Source organism: Rhinatrema bivittatum, chromosome 1, assembly GCF_901001135.1.
Source record: "Rhinatrema bivittatum chromosome 1, aRhiBiv1.1, whole genome shotgun sequence".
In the NCBI taxonomy this organism is placed as follows: Eukaryota; Metazoa; Chordata; class Amphibia; order Gymnophiona; family Rhinatrematidae; genus Rhinatrema; species Rhinatrema bivittatum.
The window spans coordinates 740,214,960-740,237,157 of NC_042615.1; the positions used below are offsets into that span (position 1 = coordinate 740,214,960).

The 22,198-nt window shown below is 44.4% G+C and overlaps 1 protein-coding gene across 3 annotated transcripts in view; it reads right to left on the bottom strand.

Annotated features, from left to right (window-relative positions):
* Window positions 1-22,198, bottom strand: part of ZNF131 (zinc finger protein 131) — a 232,284-nt gene that overhangs the window by 193,456 nt on the left and 16,630 nt on the right. For all 3 annotated transcript variants that reach the window (XM_029577960.1, XM_029577950.1, XM_029577970.1), the window contains exon 2: window positions 4,283-4,421. In XM_029577960.1, the coding sequence (XP_029433820.1) occupies window positions 4,283-4,406 (124 nt within the window). In that variant the 5' untranslated portion in view covers window positions 4,407-4,421. The remainder of the gene's footprint in view (window positions 1-4,282; window positions 4,422-22,198) is intronic.

The window sequence follows — 22,198 nt, forward strand, 5'->3', positions numbered from 1 at the left end:
CGTTAGTGCTCTAATTTAAGCGAAAAACCACGCGGTTTTAGCCGCTGAAGCCCACGGTGTACATGGAGCAGCAGATTCAAGCTGCTTGCATGAGGGGTGACGTCACTTCCTTCCTCGATCTTAAATACACTTCTATATTGTTCGTGTCAAAAGTGGAATTGAAGGAAATGCGTAGATGAGATCCCCTGACCACGAAAGAAGGATCACATCCTGAGTCTCCCTTTTGGGACACTGAAAAAGAGAGCAGTACCTTTGCAGCTTTGTATTCTATTGAATTGCAAACAGGTTCATGCTGGGAGTGCCCCACTCAGCGAAGATCCTATCTGCTATGGTCTGGTCCAGAGCCCACTCGTGCGGATGAAAAACTCTGCTGAGTCTGTCCGGCTGAATGTTTGCTATTCCCGGTAGGTACGCTGCTTGCAGTGTTATAGAATACTGGGTGTGGGGGGGGGGGGTGGAGATATATTTTCTAGAGGCTCCTCTGGTTCGTCTGAGGGGAGACCTGTGGAAGAGGTTGGTGACCTAGGCGGAGAATGATACAAGAAAGGTGAGTTCTCTCTGTCTAGATCAGGGGTCAGGAACCTTTTTGGCTGAGAGAGCCATAAACGCCACATATTTTAAAATGTAATTCCATGAGAGCCATACAATATGTTTAAAACTAAATATAAGTAGATGTGTGCATTTTATGTAAGATCACACTTTTAAAGTACAATAAGTCTCTGAAAATATTACACCAGGCCTTAAGACACCAATACATCTCCTATTAGGAAAACGGACCAAGTCAGGCTGCTATAGAGTCCTACACAGAAACTACACGCCAGCAGAAAACCTCACCTGAATCACGTGCTGTCCCTCACCTAACATAGAATAAAGAGACCAAAATGCATAACAAGAAGCATGCAGAAAAAAATGAATTGGAAACTGCAACAAGCCAGAGTCTCTGTATGCAGTGTAACAAAGGAAAAAAGAAACATCACCCATCCTTATAAAACAAATCAAGAAATATAAAATCATCAGCAGTAAAACTGTACTAACAAAAAGAACATATTTCGAAACAGCTAATGAGTGGAATATCCAATAATTAAAAACACATATAAAACATTTCCAGATACCAACAAAATATTTCAAAATAGCAGACACAAAGACCCAGTAATGAAAAATAATAAGGATACAAAAATTTTTTTGCTCTGTATACCTGGGAACGTTTGATATCCAGGTGTCCTGAGATTGTTCTGAATTAGCAGGAGGTGGGGTGGTTTGCTTGGAACTTTCTCCTCTCTCAGTCACATACCAGCGCTCTCTCTCACACTGGCTCTCAATGTCACACCTATACACACATGCTCTCAGTACTCACATATACACGTTTTTTCTCACTCACTTATATAGGCTCTTAATTACACATTTACACACATGCTGTCTATCTTTTCACGCTTACACACACACACAGGCTTTCAATCACATAAATACATGCTGTCTTTTTCTCTCACACACAGACTCTCATTCACATGCTTACAAACATGTCCTCTCTTTCTCTCATTTACACACAGGCTCTCAATCACATGCTCACATACTCCATCACCTAAACCAGCTCTCAATCACACACAGACACACATGATCTCTCTCTTACTTATACACACAGGCTCTTAATCATACATACACATGATTTCTCTCACACACAAAGGATCTCAATCATACACACATACTCTTTCACACAAACAGGTTTTCAATCACAAACTTACACATACAGGTTCCCAATGGTAAACTTACATTCATGCTCTCTCTCTCTCTCTCACAGGCAGGCTCTCAATCACAGACATACTCTCTTTCACATGTACAGGCTCTCAATCATTCACATACATGCAAACTCTCACTCTCACACACACACACACAGACAGGCGCCCCCCCCCCCCCCGCGGCCCGGAAGAGGAAGTGGAGAGTATCGGGTGCCTGCGCGGCAAGAAGAGGCCACGCTAGTGCGCTCGGCATCGGCCCGAAGAAAGAAGACTGCAGCGCGGCTCGGAGGAAAATGAAGAGCTTCAACCGCGGCCGATGGGACTCCGCCTCCGCGAGGGCTGAAAATGAAGAGGTTAGCATTGGGAGGAGGCTGCTGCTGCCGCGAGTTCCCGGGGTGGGGGTGCGGGAGAGAGAGAGTGAATGAGCGAGCAAACACAGCTTGGTCGCTCATTCACTCTCTCCCGCACCCCCACCCCGGGAACTCGCGGCAGCAGCAGCCTCCTCCCAACGCTAACCTCTTCATTTTCAGCCCTCGCGGAGGCGGAGTCCCATCGGCCGCGGTTGAAGCTCTTCATTTTCCTCCGAGCCGTGCTGCAGTCTTCTTTTCTTCAGGCCGATGCTGAGCGCACTAGCGTGGCCTCTTCTTCCCGCGCACGCACCCGATACTCTCCACTTCCTCTTCCGGGCCGCGGGGGGGGGCGAAGAGAGCACGCCGGTGCCGCTGACTCCAGCTGTCCTGCCGCGTTCCGCCCGGGCTGACAGCATTTTAAGCCCGGGCGGAGGAGGACCGGGGAGCAGCTGGGTCAGCGGGAAAGTGTGGCGACTGTCTGCGAGCCAGGTGCAGCCCTCAAAAGAGCCATATCTGGCTCGCGAGCCATGGGTTCCCGACCCCTGGGCTAGATCTTTTACTGGTGCAGGAGAAATCTCTGGTGAATGAGGGCTCTTCGGGCTGTCTGCTCTGGGTTGAGCACATTCTTGATCCCGTTCTTTAAATATCTAAGACTGGTAAAGGATGTTGAAACCTTGGTAGGCTGACGTTTGGATGCCAGGCTGAGAATAATCCCTTCAATATAGCAGAGTTTTGCTGCATTGCTTCAGATGAACTCCGCCTCTGAGAAACTGGGGTAGGTTTTTCTCTCTGAAGTTTTCCTGTTAGTGATGAAGAGTGCTGCCTCTTACATGAATTTGACAGTGGTACGGTAGCTAGACATATATCTGAAATCAAGGAGTGTAGAGACCTATGGACCTCAGACTCTTCAAAGTCCATTTTGTTACGGTATAATAATGTTTCTTGAAGTTGAGGATATTCCTGTCTTTGTCTGGATGCTGTTGATAATCCAGCGTATACTTGAAGACCATTTTGTGATGAACCTGATGAAATAACTGAAGGTGATCTCGCCGGAGATGACCATGATCTGGTCATATAAGTTTCTAGGATGAGTTTTACATCGACAGAGACCTCTAGGTTCGGTGCTGGTCTAACTCTTCTCAATTCTTGCAGAGCTGAATTCATCTCAGAATGGTGGCAATCATGGGACTGAGAAATGGGCTGATTGTCCCTCTTGCATCAAATGCGTCGTTTTTTCCCTGGGTGGTTTCAGGAACTCGATTGCTCCGGATGCAATGGATCTGTGTTGCTTGGTGTCTTCACTGGTTTTGCTCGGTCTGCAGACGCAGATCCTCAGTCCCGACGTTTTGAGCCTCGAAGCATTACCCTGATCATTCTGGGGGTTTGACTTCAGTAGTCGGAGTGCTTGGTTTTTCGCTTGTGCTGCACCATTGATTTTGGGCCTTCTGAGGAAGCTCTCTTTTGCGGGATTGTATGTTGAGGCTTGGGGCTCATGATAAATGAACTGAATCCAGAGGTGAAGTTGCGGAATCTTCCCGATGGGGAAGATTCTACTTCCGTCTCATGCAGCCTTGTGATTTTTTCGGGCCTCTGTCTTCTGACCAGTGAGAACATACAGCCACAGTCCTTACAAATATCCTGATTGTGCTCCAGACCCAGACATAAATAGTTATGTCCATCAGTTGTGGACATGATCTGTCCGCAGAAACAATACTTAAATTTTGGGGCTCATTTTGACATTTTTTTCTTGTTACCTGTCAAACGCAACTTAAGTGTAGTTCCTCTTTTACTGTAAACCGATGTGATATCCCTGATGAACGTCGGTATATAAAATCATTAAATAAATAAATCTTGAAGCACTAAAAGGGCCGTTGATTCACCTCCGCTGTGAGATGTGGAAAAAAAAGAATCTGAAGACAGAAGACTGAGGTAATCTTGCAGGAACATCCGTGCATGGGCAGAGTATCAAAGTCCGCTATACCGAGAAGGTTCCGAGCCACGCACTGTCAGAAGACATTGCACCCAAGACAGCATAGCTGATTCACTTGCAGATCGACGGAAAAACAAACAAAGATATACTTAAAGAAAAAAATCCAGTAATAAAACAAATTAAAGTTCAGATTTAACCAAAATGAAGGACTGAAGAACTGCATGTGCATGTGAGAGTGTAAGCAATCTAGTCTACATAGGACAACATACCGTCTACAATAAGGGTGATGTCAGTAAACTGATCCTGCTGGCGCTGTTCATTTAGTCGATCCAACATTACTTTATAATGATCTGGAAACTCTTGAATGTATCCCATCGTTTCTTCTGCTTCCATGACCTGTTCCCTTTTCTGCAAAAAATAAGATTGTGGCTTCAATACTACATGTTAACCTAATATGCAAACACATCAAAAAAGGAATGGTAAAATAAAGGGTAGACTTAACAGTTTAAAATGGTTTTAACTCAGGCTTGGTAGTTATGATGAAGCATTGCAGAACATCTGTAGATCTGGATGCATAGGAGGTTGGAGAGAGGAGTATCTGCTAAAAACAGATAAAACCTACATCTTAATAGGCTATGAAAGACTTAAGCTGGCCCTGCATAAGTGTAGTGATGTGGGTCATGTTGCACATGTTAGGTCAAACTTGCCGGGGGATTTTGGAAACTTTGGTGTGGGTCTTCTGCATCGGGTTTTGCCAGATGGCATTATCCATAGGTGAGGACTTATATCCTGCTGTGGGCTGTGAATCAGGGAAACCAGGGTTCAAATCCAACTGCTGCTCCTTGCGACCTTGGGTATGTCACTTCACCCTCAATTGCCTCAGGTACATTGTGAGCCCTCTTGGGATAGGGAAAATATATGCAGTACCTAAATGTAATCTGATTTGAAAGAGTCTGAAAGGTGGAATGTAAATCAAATAAATTAAAAAATAAATAAATAACTACCAAAGAATGGTTCCAGTGTGGGTATGTTCCCAACAACTTCTTCAGTCAAGACTGAGATAAAGATGTTATACAATTTTTCTACTATTTCCTTGTCCTCCCTGAGTATCCCTTTTACCTCAGGTCATCTTGCAGTCTACCTGAATCCCTCACAGGCTTTTAGCTTTGAATATACTTGAAAAAGATTTAATTATTAGTTTTTGCCTTTATGGCAAAACTAACTTGCCAGACCTTGTTCGTTTGCTTCATTTTGGGTCTGCTTTCCATTTTTTTTTTTTTAAAGATGCTCTTTTGGCTTTAACTGCTTCTTTCACCTCACCACTGAGCCATTCTGGTACTCCATTGGTCTTCTTCGGACCTTTTTTTTTTTTTTTTTTTTTTTTAATACATGGAATACATTTTATCTGAGATTCCATGCCTCATACATAAACATTTATCCTTTCCACATTCTATCATAATCTTCTTTTTCAAAGTTATATTATACTGCAGTAGTTTTACTTAATGACCTCTCCCTCCAGTGCTAATGTCAAAATTTGATTGCATTATGAATGCTATTGATTAACGGCCCTTCCAGAGCAACCCCTTACACCAGGTCATACATTCCAATAAAGACTAAATCTAAAAGTAGCTCCTACCCTTTACCCAGCTAAAAGTACATGCATCCTTTTGCAGCATGCGTGCTTTTAGGTGCATTAGAAGGGGTGCATTTAGGCAGGGGAGAGCAATAATCTGCATATTTATTTTCTTTTATTTATCAGCACTTATTAATCACTTTACAGATAAAAATCACTCAAAGTGGTACAAATAAGAGAATAAAATACATTAAAACAAAATACAATAGCGAGGAAGTGACTTCAGTCCTAGCAAATGGTCGCATAAACAGAGAGCTCCTCGTGGCTTTTCAATAAAATCGGTTATTGTACTACCTACAGCAATCCAACCATGTCCATAACGATTGTAAGAGGAAGAGTGGCGAATGGCGAGTCAAGGAAAAGCAATAGATCTTGCGGAATTCTCCTACACAGGAGGTGAGCCGCGAGAAAAAGAAGCGAGCATAGCCGACACAGATGGAGCACAGTTCGAAATTAAGATGGAGGCTGAGGCGGGAGCGGAGCATAGCGGCGAACAGGGCCCAACTAGAGAAGAATTTAAGGCCTGGTTCCGTGATTTAAAGAATGATATTGCAGCGGTGAAAAGTAAAATACAAGCGATGGTAGGTAACCTATGTCGGGTTGTTGACGATTTGGGACAGAGAGTGCATGAGTTAGAACAAACAGCAAAGGAACAAATTACAACAATGGCCCACCAGGCTAAAGATATCCTCCACTTGAAACAAACCTCAGAAGAGTTCCTAGCAAAGCTCAAAAATCTAGAAAATAGATCCCAAAGAAACAACCTCCATATTCGAGAGGTCAAAGAAGTGGAAGGAAATACGGACTATATAAAATTGTTACAGTTCATATGCAATGCAATTCTTTTTTTTTTTATATGTTTCTTTATTGAATTTTCATCCAACATTCAGTGACCAACCTGGTAACCTAACAATGAATACTACCAAACTCCCCGGTTCAATCCCCCCCCCCCCCCAACCCTAGACCCTCAAGAGACAAGGTGAACGAGTCATAAAGCCATAAGTCTTTGCATGAAGGACTGTCAAGTAACTATCTCGTGAGCCCGAGATGCAGCTGTATACTTTTTAAGGCACACTGTTTCATATAGGTCCCTTTTGGTGCTCGGTATTCGGTTCCAGTATCCTTTCCATATGGCTTCCCATCTGGACTTCCGACGTTGTGGTTGGTCTTGTGCTGTCATAAGTTCATACTGTAACATAGTGTCCATCTTGTTCTTCCAATGGGCCACTTGAGGATGGACGGCTGATGTCCATTCTGCCAGTATTGTTTGTAATCCCAACAAAGTAGCTTTACTCACAAACATCTGCGTAGCCTCCTCCCAGTCCGCCATCTCCGCCTCATATAGGCGAAAAAGACATAATTTGGGATTCTTTCGCACGGATACTCCTATAGAAAGACCCACTTCTTGCATAACCTCGTCCCAAAACTTTTGAATAATTTTGCACCCCCATATACAGTGGAAGAATGAGCCAGGTTGGTCAGTACAGTTACATCCGAGTCACATAATCGAGCTGCATACATCCCCGTTCTGGCCATATACATACAATGTAAGATCTTAAATCCCACTTCCCTTTGCAAAACATTTTCAGAGACACGGGAGCATTCCTGTAATACCTGAACTATCTCTGGTAAGGACAAAGATATACCAGCCAGCATCTGCCATCTATTCTGTATTGTTAAAAGGGCCGCCGTCTGAGGTATCCTCCGAAGGCGTTTGGACAGGGTCGCACAGGAATTCGGTTTATGGCCTGTACTATCAAAAATGGGTTGTAAAATTTTGAACCTCTGCAAGTTAACAGGCTCCACCGGTAAGGAGCGAATGTAGTGCCTGGCTTGCAGATATCCATAAAAATCTCTGTTAGTTACCCCATACTGTTCCTTTAAGACTGTGAAATCCAGTATTCCGCCCATATCGTGATCTAAGAATTGATAGACCATAGTTAAGCCCTGGGCCGCCCATTTACGAAAGACTGGGGCCTCCTGGCCGTCCATAAAATCAGGGTTGCCCAGGAACGTAAGGAAGGGAGTAGAGACCGAAGACATCCCACATTTTACCTTGGCTAAATATCTCCAGGCTTGCCGGCAGGTATACAGAATCCTGCTATGCCTAGCAGAGCTGGGTATTTTTTCCCCCGGGACTTGGAGGACATTAACCGGTCTTATCGGTGCCAGCCATGCTCTTATGGTTTCATAGGGGTCACATATAGACGTCCCTCTGATCCAGTCATAAACGTGACGTAGCATACAGGCCAGGTTGTATTCCCTCCAATTCAGACAGGCTAGACCCCCCTGTTCCTTTGGCAACATTAACGTTTGTAAGGATAGACGCACCTTCTTCCCTCCCCATAACAGCTGACGTATTGCCCTTTGTATCCTAGTGAGTTCCCTGTGTGTTAACCACAGGGGTATCTGTTGCATCACATATAACCAACGTGGTAACTCCATCATCTTAAGAAGGTAAATTCTCCCAGATAGTGAGAGTGGCAATTTTGACCATGTTTTAAGTTTATCTTCCATCCGTCGGAGTAGAGGGTCTACATTTACCTTATGCAGTGTCGCTATATTTTTCGGGAGCTGTATTCCTAAATAGCGCATTTCCGAACCCACCCATTTCAACGGGAACTCTCCCACCCAAGCATCCTGGAGAGCGGAATCTAAGGCCATCGCCTCAGATTTATCCCTATTTATTTTCAGGCCAGCAAAAGAACCAAAAAGATGATGCCACTCTAAAACCCTCTTCAAGGAGTGCTGAGGCCTCGTTAAGAAGACTAGAACATCATCAGCGAATGCTGAAATTTTGAATTCATGGTCCCCTATCTCATACCCAGCTATTAGGGGGTCTTCCGCTATCTTACGCAAAAGGGGATCTATAGACAGTATATAGAGCAACGGTGACAAGGGGCAACCCTGTCTAGTCCCTCTATGAAGCTGAAAATCTTCCGATATCATACCATTTGCCAAGATAGCGGAGGTAGGATTCTGGTACAACATATGTATACCATTCACTATCTCGCCTTGTACACCATACCGATCTAATACAGAGAAGAGATAGGACCAGGAAACTCGGTCAAACGCCTTTTCTGAATCAAATCCCACTATCATAGCATTGACTTTTCGCTTGGCGCATTCTTCCATGGCCAAGATCAAGGCTGTTAAATTCCTAGATATGGTTCTCCCTTGGACAAACCCAGCCTGGTGGGGCATGATGAGGTGAGGGAAGCATTCACCTAATCTATTTGCCCAGATTTTGGCAAACACCTTAGCTTCATAATTTAATAGGGATATTGGTCGATAGGAAGCTGGGGAAGAGAGATCCTTTCCCGGCTTTTCCAAGACTGTAATAAAGGCCTTCGTAAGGTCCCTAGGAAAACATTTATTTTCCTGTGCCTTCTTATAGAAGTGCAAAAGAGGCTCCCCTATCTGTGGAAGCAGAAGTTTGTAGTATTCGGCACTCAGTCCGTCCGGACCTGGTGCTTTGTATCGTTTGCTATATTTAATAATAGATACCAACTCTCCTAGTTGTATCGGCCTGTTTAACCTCTCCACTTGCTCTGAGGATAATTTAGGGAGACTTAGGGATTCGAAAAACTCCTCTTCCTCTTTCCTGCCGCCAGTCGTATCATCCTGATACAGGGCTTCATAGAACACCCTAAATTTGGCGCATATCGCTTTACCAGATGTGATAGGCATACCTCTTGTATCCCATAATTTGTCTATACAAGTCTTCCCCCTATGGATCCGTACCAAGTTCGCTAACATCCTCCCTGCTTTGTTTCCAAACCGGAATAACATATGGGCTCCCCTCTGCATTTGTCTCTGAGCCCTCGTATGTAACAAAGTATTCAAAGTACGTAAGATGGCATAATAGTCCTCCCTGTGTTTTTGATCATTCTGTTGCGCTAGTCTCTGTTTAGCTGCACTCAGCCGTCTTTCCAACTCCAGAATAGATTTATGTAACGCTTTCGATTTAGCAATAACATATGAGGTTATTTCGCCTCTCAGTACAGCCTTGCTAGCTTCCCAAAATAGTATGGGCTCCTTCTGATGTTCCCGATTATTACGTTCATATTCCTCCCACTTCCCTGTTAGAAACTGCTTAAATTCTGTGTCCTCTGCCAGATGACTAGGGAATCGCCATAATCTTTCTCCTACCTCGCTCGACCTATCCGTAATATCAACCCAGATCAAAGCATGGTCGGATATCTCGATTGGCCCTATGTGCGCTTTGGTAATTCTGGAAAACAAAGATTCTGATATGAGAATGTAATCTATGCGGGACATTGTTGCATGCGCCCGAGATACATGCGTATAATCTCTTTCTAACGGGTGCAGTGTTCGCCAGATATCTAAGGTGTGCAGCTCCTGACATAGGAAGGCTATTCCCTTGGGTTTACCCCCACTGCCCTCTCGTCTTCCCTGAGATCTATCGAGTGCTGCATCATGGACATAGTTGAAGTCACCCAGTAATACCAACTCCCCCTTCATGACCCCTAGTAGTTTCCCTGTCAGGGCTTGAAAAAAGGTGTGGTCGTAAGCGTTCGGAGCATACACGGAGCATAAGGTTAGATCCCTGCCATGAATGCGCCCTGTGAGTATCAGGTATCGTCCATTGGAGTCCACCACTTGCTGCGTCATAGCGAATGGCACTCTTTTGTCAATTAATATAGCAGTGCCAGCCTTCCTATTCATTGCCGGCGCCGCGAAACACTGGCCCACCCAACTTTTCCGTAATTTTTTTGATTCTACCTCATTGAGATGGGTTTCCTGTAGTGCCGCTATTCCCACTTTTGCCCTCTGCAAGGCACTGAGTATTTTTTGCCTTTTAATAGGTGTGCTTACGCCTCCCACATTCCATGAACACACTCTTAGGGTAGTCATCCTATTCCTCGTTTCCATTTGCAATGCCCAACTGCAGTTGTAATCCATCTCCAGAAGGCCTCCCAGCCTAGGCCTTCCGTCCCCTCTCTCTCAAAGGCCGGAGCACAGCCCCACCATGCCCAGACATATGTTCCCTTGTCTCCATCTCCCCCCCCCCTGCCTTTCCAACCATCCCCCCCCCTACCATGTCCCCACTCCCCCTCCCCTTCTCCTCCCACCCCTCTATTAACAGAAACAGCCATAGTACTCCCCAACCCATATCTTCCCCTAAATCCGTGAAAGCGCCCCGTACAAAACGGGGCTAGAGATCCGTGTAATATGCGTTCGGGTGCTGCCCCCCTTAGTGGCCTGTAAGGCAATCTACGTCTAGCATAAATCTTAACTGGCTCTGCTTCATATGTCCATCATATACAACAAAAAAGAAATTAACAAAGTCCTGAATGCGTCCAACCGGAACGCTGGCCATCACAGCACCAGTAACTAAAGGCTCTTCAAGGCCCTGGCGAAGTACAGAACTTTCTCCATAACCAGGGTAAGCGCTCACAACCGGTTCCAACCATCAGCGTGTATCCCTTAGTGTCCTCTTCTTCAGTCTTCATGGAGCTTCCCGGTTACTGCCATCATTTAGCTGCTTCAGCCATTCTCCAGCTTTATCAGGTTCCGCAAACTGCAGGGTCTGGCCATCTTTCCAAACTCTCAAAATCGCCGGATATTGGAGTGCAAAGCGGATGTTTTTGGCGAATAAAGAGCTGCAAGTATTTGTAAAAAGTTTCCTCTTTGCCGCCACTGCCGCCGAGAAATCCTGGAAGATAATCACTTTTGCCCCTTTATAAGTAAGAGCGGTAGACTTCCGAAAGGCTGTCAGGATTTGGGTTTTATGAGTCCAATCCAAAAATTTAGCGATCACCAATCGTGGCCTAGCCGCCAGCTCTTTCCTGGGGCCTATCCGGTGTGCTCGCTCCACTGTCAACTTGCCTTCTAATGCTGGAAGCTGCAGCTCCTTCGGCAACCATTCCTCCAGCAAACCTTTAAGCTCGCTATCTGGGATATTTTCTGGGAGGCCTAGAAACTTTAAATTATTCCTTCTCATGCGGTTTTCTAGGTCCTCCAGCTTGGTCTCAGCGGCTGTGATCGCCGTTTCCAGTTTTGTCACCCGGGCTGACAACAACACGTGCTCCTCCTCCGCGGCTGCTATTCTGCCCTCCGCTATATCGATTCTACGGCCCACATCAGAGATCGAGTCTTTGATGGCTTGGATATTCTCGTTAAGCCCCACAAATTTTGGGTCCAATCCCGCAATCACCACCGCAGACAAGCGTTCGATCGCCAGTTCGTTCAGCCCTCCCCCCTCCGGGCCTCCCCGTGCGTCCGCCATTTTAGGTTCGGGCTCTGTGGTTTTACTTTTGTCTTTTTTCACCGGCTTACCGGGCATGCCCGTCTTCGGCGACGTGCTCACTCGAATGCGCTTCAGCTTGGAAGAAGATTTTGACCTAAAAGGCACTCGAACGCCCGCACGGTTCTTGGGGAGGCCCGATTTCAGAGGGGCAGCACCCGGAGCTGAGCACCATGAGACTTGCTCTGCTCACCGCATCACGTGATCTCGCAATGCAATTCTTAATGCTGACTCCGGGGAGGGCCAGGACAAGCCGGTGCAAATTGATCGTGCGCACAGGGCCTTGGGCAGAGTCCTCAATAATCAATCCTGGGACATTATATGTTGTGTACATGATTTCCCATTAAAAAAATGCCATCATGCAGAAGGCCAGGACTCTAGGAATCATCACTTGGAAGGGGATGAAGATTAAAATATTCAACGATATCTCAGCTATAACCCTTCAGCGCCACAGAGCTATGAAAAACATCACGGATACCTTGCGGACTGAAAATGTTTGTTATAAATGGCTGTATCCCTTTGGAATATCCTTTACGATTAGCGGAGACACGGTGTCTGCCAGGTCGCAAGAGGCAGCAGAAAATCTTTTAAAGCAGAAAGGTCTGGAAGTTAAAATGAGCAAAACCAACAATCAACCAGGACCCCGCAGAAAAACTATTCAATGGCAACGGATTGGCAAAGGGGGCAAGTGCCTCAGGAGAAACTCCAAAGCCAGCGAGGTCTCAGGCTCTTCTGGTCCTAACACATGAGTAGGCTCCTGATAATCAATGATAACTTTATTATCTACCCATCCCTGGCTCTGCAGCCCTATTTGGAGGAATTTTGCTAGTAGCGAGCCCTACAAGAAAGGCTTCTTTCTGTTTTGTGATGAGGACAATGTAAAAACGTCCAGGGTGGGTTAGGCATTGGGTGTATGAAGATCTCGCAATCTATTCAGTTTTAAGCTTTGCTTGCTGTTACTGTTATCATATTTACAATTAACCGATTCTAATATTGTTTGATAATTATTGACCACCTTATGGCAAAGGTGTGGCTAAGGTTTCCACCTGTATTTGGGTATTGGGGATGAGGGGGCAGGAACAGGAGTGATGTGGGTATGCAGAGAACAGTAAAAAGTGTGAGGAATTATTTTACCATAGTTCAGTTTGCGCTATTGGAAGACCTCTCTAGCTTCATATGGTGGTATAACATGGTTAAGAACATAAGAAAATGCCATACTGGGTCAGACCAAGGGTCCATCAAGCTCAGCATCCTGTTTCCAACAGTGGCCAATCCAGGTCATAAGAACCTGGCAAGTACCCAAAAACTAAGTCTATTCCATGTTACCATTGCTAATGGCAGTGGCTATTCTCTAAGTGAACTTAATAGCAGGTAATGGACTTCTCTTCCAAGAACTTATCCAATCCTTTTTTAAACATAGCTATACTAACTACACTAACCACATCCTCTGGCAACAAATTCCAGAGTTTAATTGTGCATTGAGTAAAAAAGAACTTTCTCCGATTAGTTTTAAATGTGCCCCATGCTAACTTCATGGAGTGCCCCCTAGTCTTTCTACTATCCGAAAGAGTAAATAACCGATTCACATCTACCCGTTCTAGACCTCTCATGATTTTAAACACCTCTATCATATCCCCCCCTCAGTCGTCTCTTCTCCAAGCTGAAAAGTCCTAACCTCTTTAGTCTTTCCTCATTGGGGAATTGTTCCATTCCCCTTATCATTTTGGTAGCCCTTCTCTGTACCTTCTCCATCGCAATTATATCTTTTTTGAGATGCGGCGACCAGAATTGTACACAGTATTCAAGGTGCGGTCTCACCATGGAGCGATACAGAGGCATTATGACATTTTCCGTTTTATTCACCATTCCCTTTCTAATAATTCCCAACATTCTGTTTGCTTTTTTGACTGCCGCAGCACACTGAACCGACGATTTCAATGTGTTATCCACTATGACACCTAGATCTCTTTCTTGGGTTGTAGCACCTAATATGGAACCCAACATTGTGTAATTATAGCATGGGTTATTTTTCCCTATATGCATCACTTTGCACTTAGCCACATTAAATTTCATCTGCATTTGGATGCCCAATTTTCCAGTCTCACAAGGTCTTCCTGCAATTTATCACAATCTGCTTGTGATTTAACTACTCTGAACAATTTTCTGTCATCTGCAAATTTGATTATCTCACTTGTCGTATTTCTTTCCAGATCATTTATAAATATATTGAAAAGTAAGGGTCCAAATACAGATCCCTGAGGCACTCCACTGTCAACTCCCTTCCACTGAGAAAATTGTCCATTTAATCCTACTCTCTGTTTCCTGTCTTTTAGCCAGTTTGCAATCCATGAAAGGACATCGCCACCTATCCCGTGACTTTTTACTTTTCCTAGAAGCCTCTCATGAGGAACTTTGTCAAACGCCTTCTGAAAATCCAAGTATACTATATCTACCGGTTCTCCTTTATCCACAGTTGTATCGCTGAATGTTAAAGGTATCAATTCAACCAGGAAGAGACAGCTACTGTTTGAGGAAGCCAGAGCTAGAAAGGCCTCTATATTTTTTATATAAGAAAACCATTTATTAAATAAAGATGAACGGCTGTTAAGTAATACTTACTATCCCTTAATACTCTTGGCATCTAATCTTAAACAAAAGAAAAAAGGGGGAGTGGGCACAATGTTTTCTAAAGACCTGAGAGTAGAGGTAATAGATTCCAGAAAGGATAGAGGAAGTAAATATCTAGCTCTGGTTGTCCGCCTTAATACAACTCTAGTAACACTGATTAATGTATATGCTCCCAACGTGTACCACAGGGAATTTTTTGACAACGCTGAAGCACTCATTAAGCGACATGTTACAGGGACAAGTCTTAGTGGGGGGGAATTTTAATCTATCTATGAACCCTGCCCTGGACAACAACCACGCAGGATCCGATGGCCTAAAACGGGCCAGACTACGGTTGGAATCCTTTAATAAAACCTGGGGTCTACATGATTTATGGCGCTCTAAACACCCATCTTTAGAAATTATACCTTTTTTTCCCAGGGTACATGGGACATACTCCCATACTGACCTATGGCTGGGGGGTGGGGAATGGGCCCAGGGATGCATATCGGTGGAGATTGGGTCGATTACATGGTCCAACCATTCTCCCATATATGCCTCCTTTTGCTTACAGAGTGAGCCACAAGGGGTTAAATACTGGAGACTTAATGATTCCCTCCTTTCTGATAAGCGGTTATGTGAAGACATAAAAGAATATTTCCAACTCCTACTGGTGAAGTAGCAATCCATACTGTTTGGGATTGCTTTAAGGCTGTGTTAAGGGGGAAATTAATATCTAAAGCCTCAGCAATGAAGAAACTGGCCCAAAGGGAGAAATCATCTCTACTACATACCATTCAGCATCTTGAGAGGCAACATAAAGCTCATGGCAGTAACAAAATTCTCTGGGAGCTTGATAAATGTAGAAGCAAATTACAAACCCTATTATACAGTGATAAAGGCAGGCATGGATGGTATATAGAGGGCAATAAATCCAGTATGCTACTAGCGAAGCAACTTCGTAAGCAATTTTCTCAGAGATTGATTCTAAAAATTAAGGAACTTAATGGGAAGATAGTCTCGGATAATGCCAATATACAGAATAGGTTTGATCGGTTTTGTAAGGAGCTATACACTAATGAACAGGAAATATTAGTATCTGATATTGATAGCTATTTGGCGGAGATATCCCTACCCGTTCTTTCAGAGGAACAAACCCATAAACTTGAGGACTTGATTACCCAGACAGAAATCTATGCAGCTATAGCTTCTCTTAAAAGCAACAAGGCCCTGGGTCTGGATGGCTATACAGGCCTCTTTTATAAAAAAATATTTGGAGATCTTCTCATTCCGTATCTGCAGAAACCAACTGGCAGGTGTAACAATTCTACTGAAACCTGGCAAGGATAAGTTAGTGTGTGGTTCCTATCGACCCATTTCATTATTGAACATAGACTTAAAAATATTGGTGAAGATTCTGGCTGGTAGATTGAACTGTGTACTTCCTGACTTAGTTCATATAGACCAGTCCAGATTTGTGCCAGGAAGACAGACAGGAGATAACATCCGTAAAATTGTTAATTTAATTTGACAGGCAAAATTGGATAGGACCCCAGCGATACTACTAGCAATTGGCGCGGAAAAAGCTTTTGACCGCGACATTGGGGATTTTTGTGAAGGGTTCTGTAGAAAGTGGGCCTAGGCAAACATTTTCAAACCTGGCTGAAGGCCATGTACACATCCCCTCAAGCATGCATTAAAAGTTAATGGCTCCTATTCGGATGCATTTGAATTAGGAAGGGGCACTCATCAGGATTGTCCCCTATCCCCATTGTTGTTTGCCATATTTATGGAACCCCTAGCAATAGCAGTTCGATGCAATAGGAATATCAGGGGAATCAAAGGGGGTAATGCACAATTTAAGATAACATTGTTTGCGGTTGATATATTATTCTCCATAGCACATGCACAACTCTCATTACCGGTATTAATTCAGGAAATGCACCAATTTAGCATAGTGTCTGGATTCAAGGTCAACATGAGTAAATCCGAGATCTTAAATATATCCCTGTCCAGGCAAGAGATGGAATGTTTAAAAGGAAACTTTCCTTTCAAATTGGCAGCCCGTTATATTCGGTTTTTGGGCATTCAATTATGTGCTGATTGGAAACAGCTACATAGCATAAATTATCTTCCCTTATTAGAAAAAACAGCCAAGAATTTAGATATTTGGACCTCATACCCGCTTTCCTGGCTAGGTAGAATAGCAGTTTTAAAAATGACAGTATTACCTAAATGGCTATACTTGTGCCAAACCCTACCAGTGGATGTCCCGGTAAAAACATTTAAAGCCCTGCATGTGGAAGAGATGACCGCCACGCCTGAATAGATGGGTGATGTTCCTGTCTAAGCAAAAAGGAGGGCTGGTGGTTCCAAATTTCACTCACTACTTTGTAGCCGCACAGCTTAAGGTGGTCCTCCCGCTCACCTAGCAAACCTAGATGGATCGCAGACCCGAGTAGTTCGTTATATACCAGGCTGTGAATTGCAGAGATGTCTGTAATATAGAGTACAATCCTTTTACAAGATTGATACTAAAAATTTGGAAGAGGTGGAGACACGTGCTCTCGGGTCCTGGTTGGTACATCCCTTTACTGCCATTGGGTCTCTATAAGGATTCTCAATCAGTTCCCAGATCTGGGGGGCTCCTTAAGTCTTGGATTCTTAGGGGGGGGGGGGGTGCTGTTGTGGCCAGTTAATTGGGGTAAATTCAATGATCTCCTTTGAGGAAGTACGGGTGAAGTTTGATTTACCCATTGGTAAACAGTATAGGTATTTACAATTGAAACATTGTTTGACAAGACCACAACTATGGAAACATGTCTCTAGGGAAAGAACACCTTTTGAAGACATGTGCTTCAACCAAACAACCACTAAAGGCCTTATTTCCAAGATTTACACATGGCTCACGCTACAGCAATTTCCTCGCTTTAAACATCAGATCAGATGGGAGACAGATTGGGGGTATAAATGGTCGGAGAAGCAATGGCTTAGTTGCTATAAAGCTATAGCAAAGAGTTCTGTCTCTGCTAGTGTACTAGAGACCAATTATAAACTTCTGTATCGCTGGTATATGACCCTAAACAGATTAAATAAGATTTTCCCTGATCAATCTAATCAATGCTGGCTGAAGTGTAACCAGGAGGGGCCCTTCTATCATGTCTGGTGGACGTGTCCAAAGATTACTCTCTTCTGGAAATGGGTAACAAGATGGCTCTCTGAGGTAACAGAATTGAACATACCATTTGTACCTGAGATATTCCTTCTGTCTAGCTACCCAGACGAGTGGTCTAGAGACCAGTCCACTCTTGTTAATCATATACTGTGTGGGGCACATCAAGCCCTGGCAGCCTACTGGAAATGTGAATGTCCTCCTACGAAAGTCTTTAATCAGTAGATTGTGGCAAGTTCATTATTGGTCATACTTCACTGCCATGCAGAGGGATACTGTTGCTCGTCATGTACAGGTATGGGAACCTTTTCTTAGATGGTACAAACAATAGGATTCATGCTAGGGTTATACGAGCTCTACCATAAGGGGTTCAAGGTATGAATGGGCAGAGCTGTAATCTGTCTCATCGTGGTGATTTATGTACGATTCATGTGATGGTTTTTTATGCTGTTAGCAATGTCTTCATGGCCTTATATTCTCTCACACCTCAGGCTGATTTCTGAATGGACAAATGGGGAAAAGCAAGTTTGCTTACCATAAACGGTGTTTCCGTAGATAGCAGGATGAATTAGCCATGCTGTCATGGAAGCTGTCTTCAGGTCCCGGGAGGCGGAGCTTCCCTAAGCAGAGAACAGAGTTTTCTCCCTCTGCGGCTGCGCGTGTGTTCCCGCGCAGGAAAGTAACAGATTCTCCTCAGTCTGTAATTAAGCTTTTGTTAGAATTGGAAAGTCAACTAACCAGGGAAGAGGGTGCGTCAGCATGGCTAATTCATCCTGCTATCTATGGAAACACCGTTTACGGTAAGCAAACTTGCTTTTTCCCCCATCGATAGCAGAGCTGAATTAGCCATGCTGTCATGGGAGTCCCAAGCTCCCGATTACGCTCTGTTAGTAGTTTGTTGGTTATGTGTGATCTGAATGTGGTGGTTGTCGACCTAGCTCTGTCGTTAACAATGTGAGGACTGCTCTGCCCAGTTTGGCGTCCTCACTTGACTGTTGGTCTAGACAGTAATGGGATGTGAAAGTATGTAATGAAGACCACGTAGCTGCCTCGCAAATGTCCACAGGTTGGACCTGACAGATGCGCAATCGAGGTAGCCACAGCTCTTACTTGGTGAGCGTTTGGGTGAGAAGTTAGCGGCAAGTTTCGCTTTTCGTAGCAGAATTGAATACATTGGGTAATCCAGCTGGATATAGTCCTTTTAGTTACCTGGGAAATTTGGATTGAAAGATAAAAACTGTGAAGCACGGATATCCGATCGTGTCCTCTCCTTCTAATAAGCAAGAGCTCTCTTGCAGCCCAATGTGTGAAGTAAGCGTTCTCTATCATTGTGATGTGGTTTGGGAAAGTATGTGGGCAGTTTTATTGTCTGGTTCAAGTGGAACTGTGAGACTACCTTTGGGAGAAAGGTTGGATGGGTGTGGAGTACTGCTTTGTGGTGATAAAACTGCAGGTACGGCGGGTAATGAACCAAGGCTTGTAGCTCACTAACTCAGCGAGCTGATGTTACTACCACCCGGAAAAACTACCTTCCATGTGAGGTATTTTATGTGAGAGGAGTCCATAGGTTTGAAGGGAGAATGCATGAGTTGTTCCAAAACTGCGTTGACGTTCCATGGCACTGGCGGTTTAGCGACTGGAGGTCTAATATAAGCAAGTCCTTCAAGTCCTTTAAGGAAACGAGATAGTAAACTGTGCGTGGAAATCGACTGACTGTTTAGCGGTCTGTAGTATGCTGCTATGGCACTAAGATGCACCCTAATTGATGATGTCACTAACCCAGATGTATAGAGGGTATGAAGATAGTCCAGGAGTAACTCCAGTGAACAGCCTATAGGTGAAATATCCTTGGATGTGCTCCAGGATGAGTAATGTTTCCATTTAAAACTGTAATTTCTTCGGGTTGATGGTTTTCTGGACTGTAATATTACATCCTGTGCTGCAATTGAGATTCTGGCCCAGACAATCATGGTACAGCTACCTGTTACAGCTTCGATCGAAAGCTGTAACAGGTAGCTGTACCATGGTTGTCTGGGCCAGGCTGGAGCTACAAGTATGAATTGAGCCGAGTCCGCAATACATTTCTGTATCGTCCTTGTGATGAGAGGAATGGGAGGAAAAGCATACATCAAGTGTTCTGTCCAATTTATCAGAAACGCATCCTGCGCTATTCTTAATTTGGCTGGGCCATACTGAGCAAAACTGAGGAACTTGCATGTTTTCTTCTGTGGCAAATAGATCCATGGTTGGGAGCCCCCATATGCTAAATATGTTCTGAGCTACTTCCTGATTGAGCGACCACTCGTGTGGGTGGAATATTCTGCTCAGTCTGTCTGCCCTGGTGTTCATCACTCCGGGAAGGTAAGTTGCCTGTAGTTGAATCGAATGTTGATGTGTGTGTTGAAATATCTGAAGAGCTTCTTTGCAGAGGGACCATGAACTGGACCCTCCTTGTTTATGTAATACATGGCTACTTGATTGTCCATGTAGGTCATCAGTTGTCGGCCTCTTAGGTGATTTTGAAACATTTTCAGAGCAAGTCGGATCGCTCTGAGCTCTAGTAAGTTTATTTATAAGCTCTGTTCTTGTGGAGACCACAGACCTTGCGTTTCTAAGAGGTCCAGATGCGAGAGGCATCTGAGGTGAGGACCGCATTGTGTGGGGGGGGAAGGCTGAACAGCATTCCCTTGGAGAGAATGGAATCGTTGAGCCACCAATTTGCATCCTTCGTCATCTCGGAGGACAGGAAGAGGCGTGTTAATGGTTGCAAATGTTGCTTCCATTGCCGTTTTAGTCCCCATTGCAGTCGACGCATGTGTAGTCTGGTATTGGGAACAGTAAATATGGCCACTGCCATATGACCCAAAATTCTGAGTATTTGTCGTGCTGTTGGCCTGTGCATAGTGGTCAGGTCACGAAGAAGCCGTTGCATCTCTTGTTTTCTGTCTTCTGGAAGGAACACTCTGCAACAAACAGTGTCCAGTCGCGCTTCTGTGAATTGTATAATCTGTGTCAGATTCCACATTGACTTCTGAAAATTTATTATTAGGCCCAACTTGTCCAAGCATTTGATTACCTGATGAAGGTGATCTGTTAGTATAGCAGGGGTTGAGACTACTATAAGCCAGTCGTCCAGGTATGGAAAGATACGCAAGCCCTTCTTTCTGAGATGTGCCACCACCACCACCATGCATTTGGTGAAAACTCTCGGGGCTGCCGATAGGCCGAAGGGAAGAACCTTGTATTGATATCTCTGCTTCTTGTACTGGAAGCACAGGTATCTCCAAGAAGATGGATGGATAGGAATGTGTGTGTAGGCATCCTTCAAATCTATTGAGCACATCCAGTTGTTCCGTTGAAGGAGAGGCAGGATTGATTTGAGGGATACCATCTTGAATTTTTCTTTGCTGAGACATTTGTTGAGTTCGCGAAGATCTACGATCGGGCAAAGCCCACTGGATTCTTTGGAATGAGGAAATATGGAGAATAAAAACCATTGATGTGGGTTCCTTTTGAAATATGACGGATCGCTCCCTGTTTGAGCGAGATGATCTCTTGTTCGAGTTGGGGATGAGACATTTTGATTGTCTGCTCCGGTGGATGAGGCAGTAAGGGGGGGGGGGGGGGGGCGTTATGAACTGCAATTGGTAACCTCTTTATACAATGTCCAGGACCCAGCAATCTGATGTTATCTGTGTCCATGCTTGAAAACGAGCTGTAATTCTTCCCGGGGGCATTTGATGCGGAGGTGGCGGCACAAAACTTAAGATTGTGAAGTTTTTGCTGTTGTTGACTGTTGAGATTGCGGGCGTTGAGCTCTTGGTTTCCCCAGTCTGCTCTACTGTTGTTGTTGTTGCTGAGGGCGCTGGTACGGTTGGTAATTAGTGGCCCTGTACAGTTGATAACATCGATATGGTCGGCGTGGGTATTGGAGCCAACGTGAGGGTCCGAAATTGCGCCGTGAGGCTAACTGTAAGAGATTGAACAGCAACCGCTTGATCCTTTCATTTTGTCACTGTTTCTTGAAAACGTTCGCCGAAAAGGCTGTCTTCCGTGCATGGGAGATTAGCTAGCTTCTCATGAAGATCTTCTCATATGGCGCTGGCTTTAAGCCTTGCCATACGTCGGGCTGCGATCACTGTAGTGGAAGCCCTTGATGTTGTTTCGAATCCTATGTAAATGTTCCTGAGTCTACTTCCTTGGAACTTCATATCATGACTCCTAATTCTACAACTTTCTTTTTAAGTCAAGAAAAATGTTTGTTTCTTTTGTAATCATACCACCTTTCAGGTATGTACAATTCTTTATTAAAGTCCCCACCACTATCTCTCATCTCCTCTAGAACAATGTTCCCCCAACCCTCTCCTGAAGGCACACCTAGCCAGTCAGGTTTTTCAGGATTGCTACAATAAATATACATGAGATTGAGTGCATGCAAATCTTTTAATCCATATTCACTATGGATATCCTGAAAACCAGAGTGATTAAGTGTGCCTCCAAGA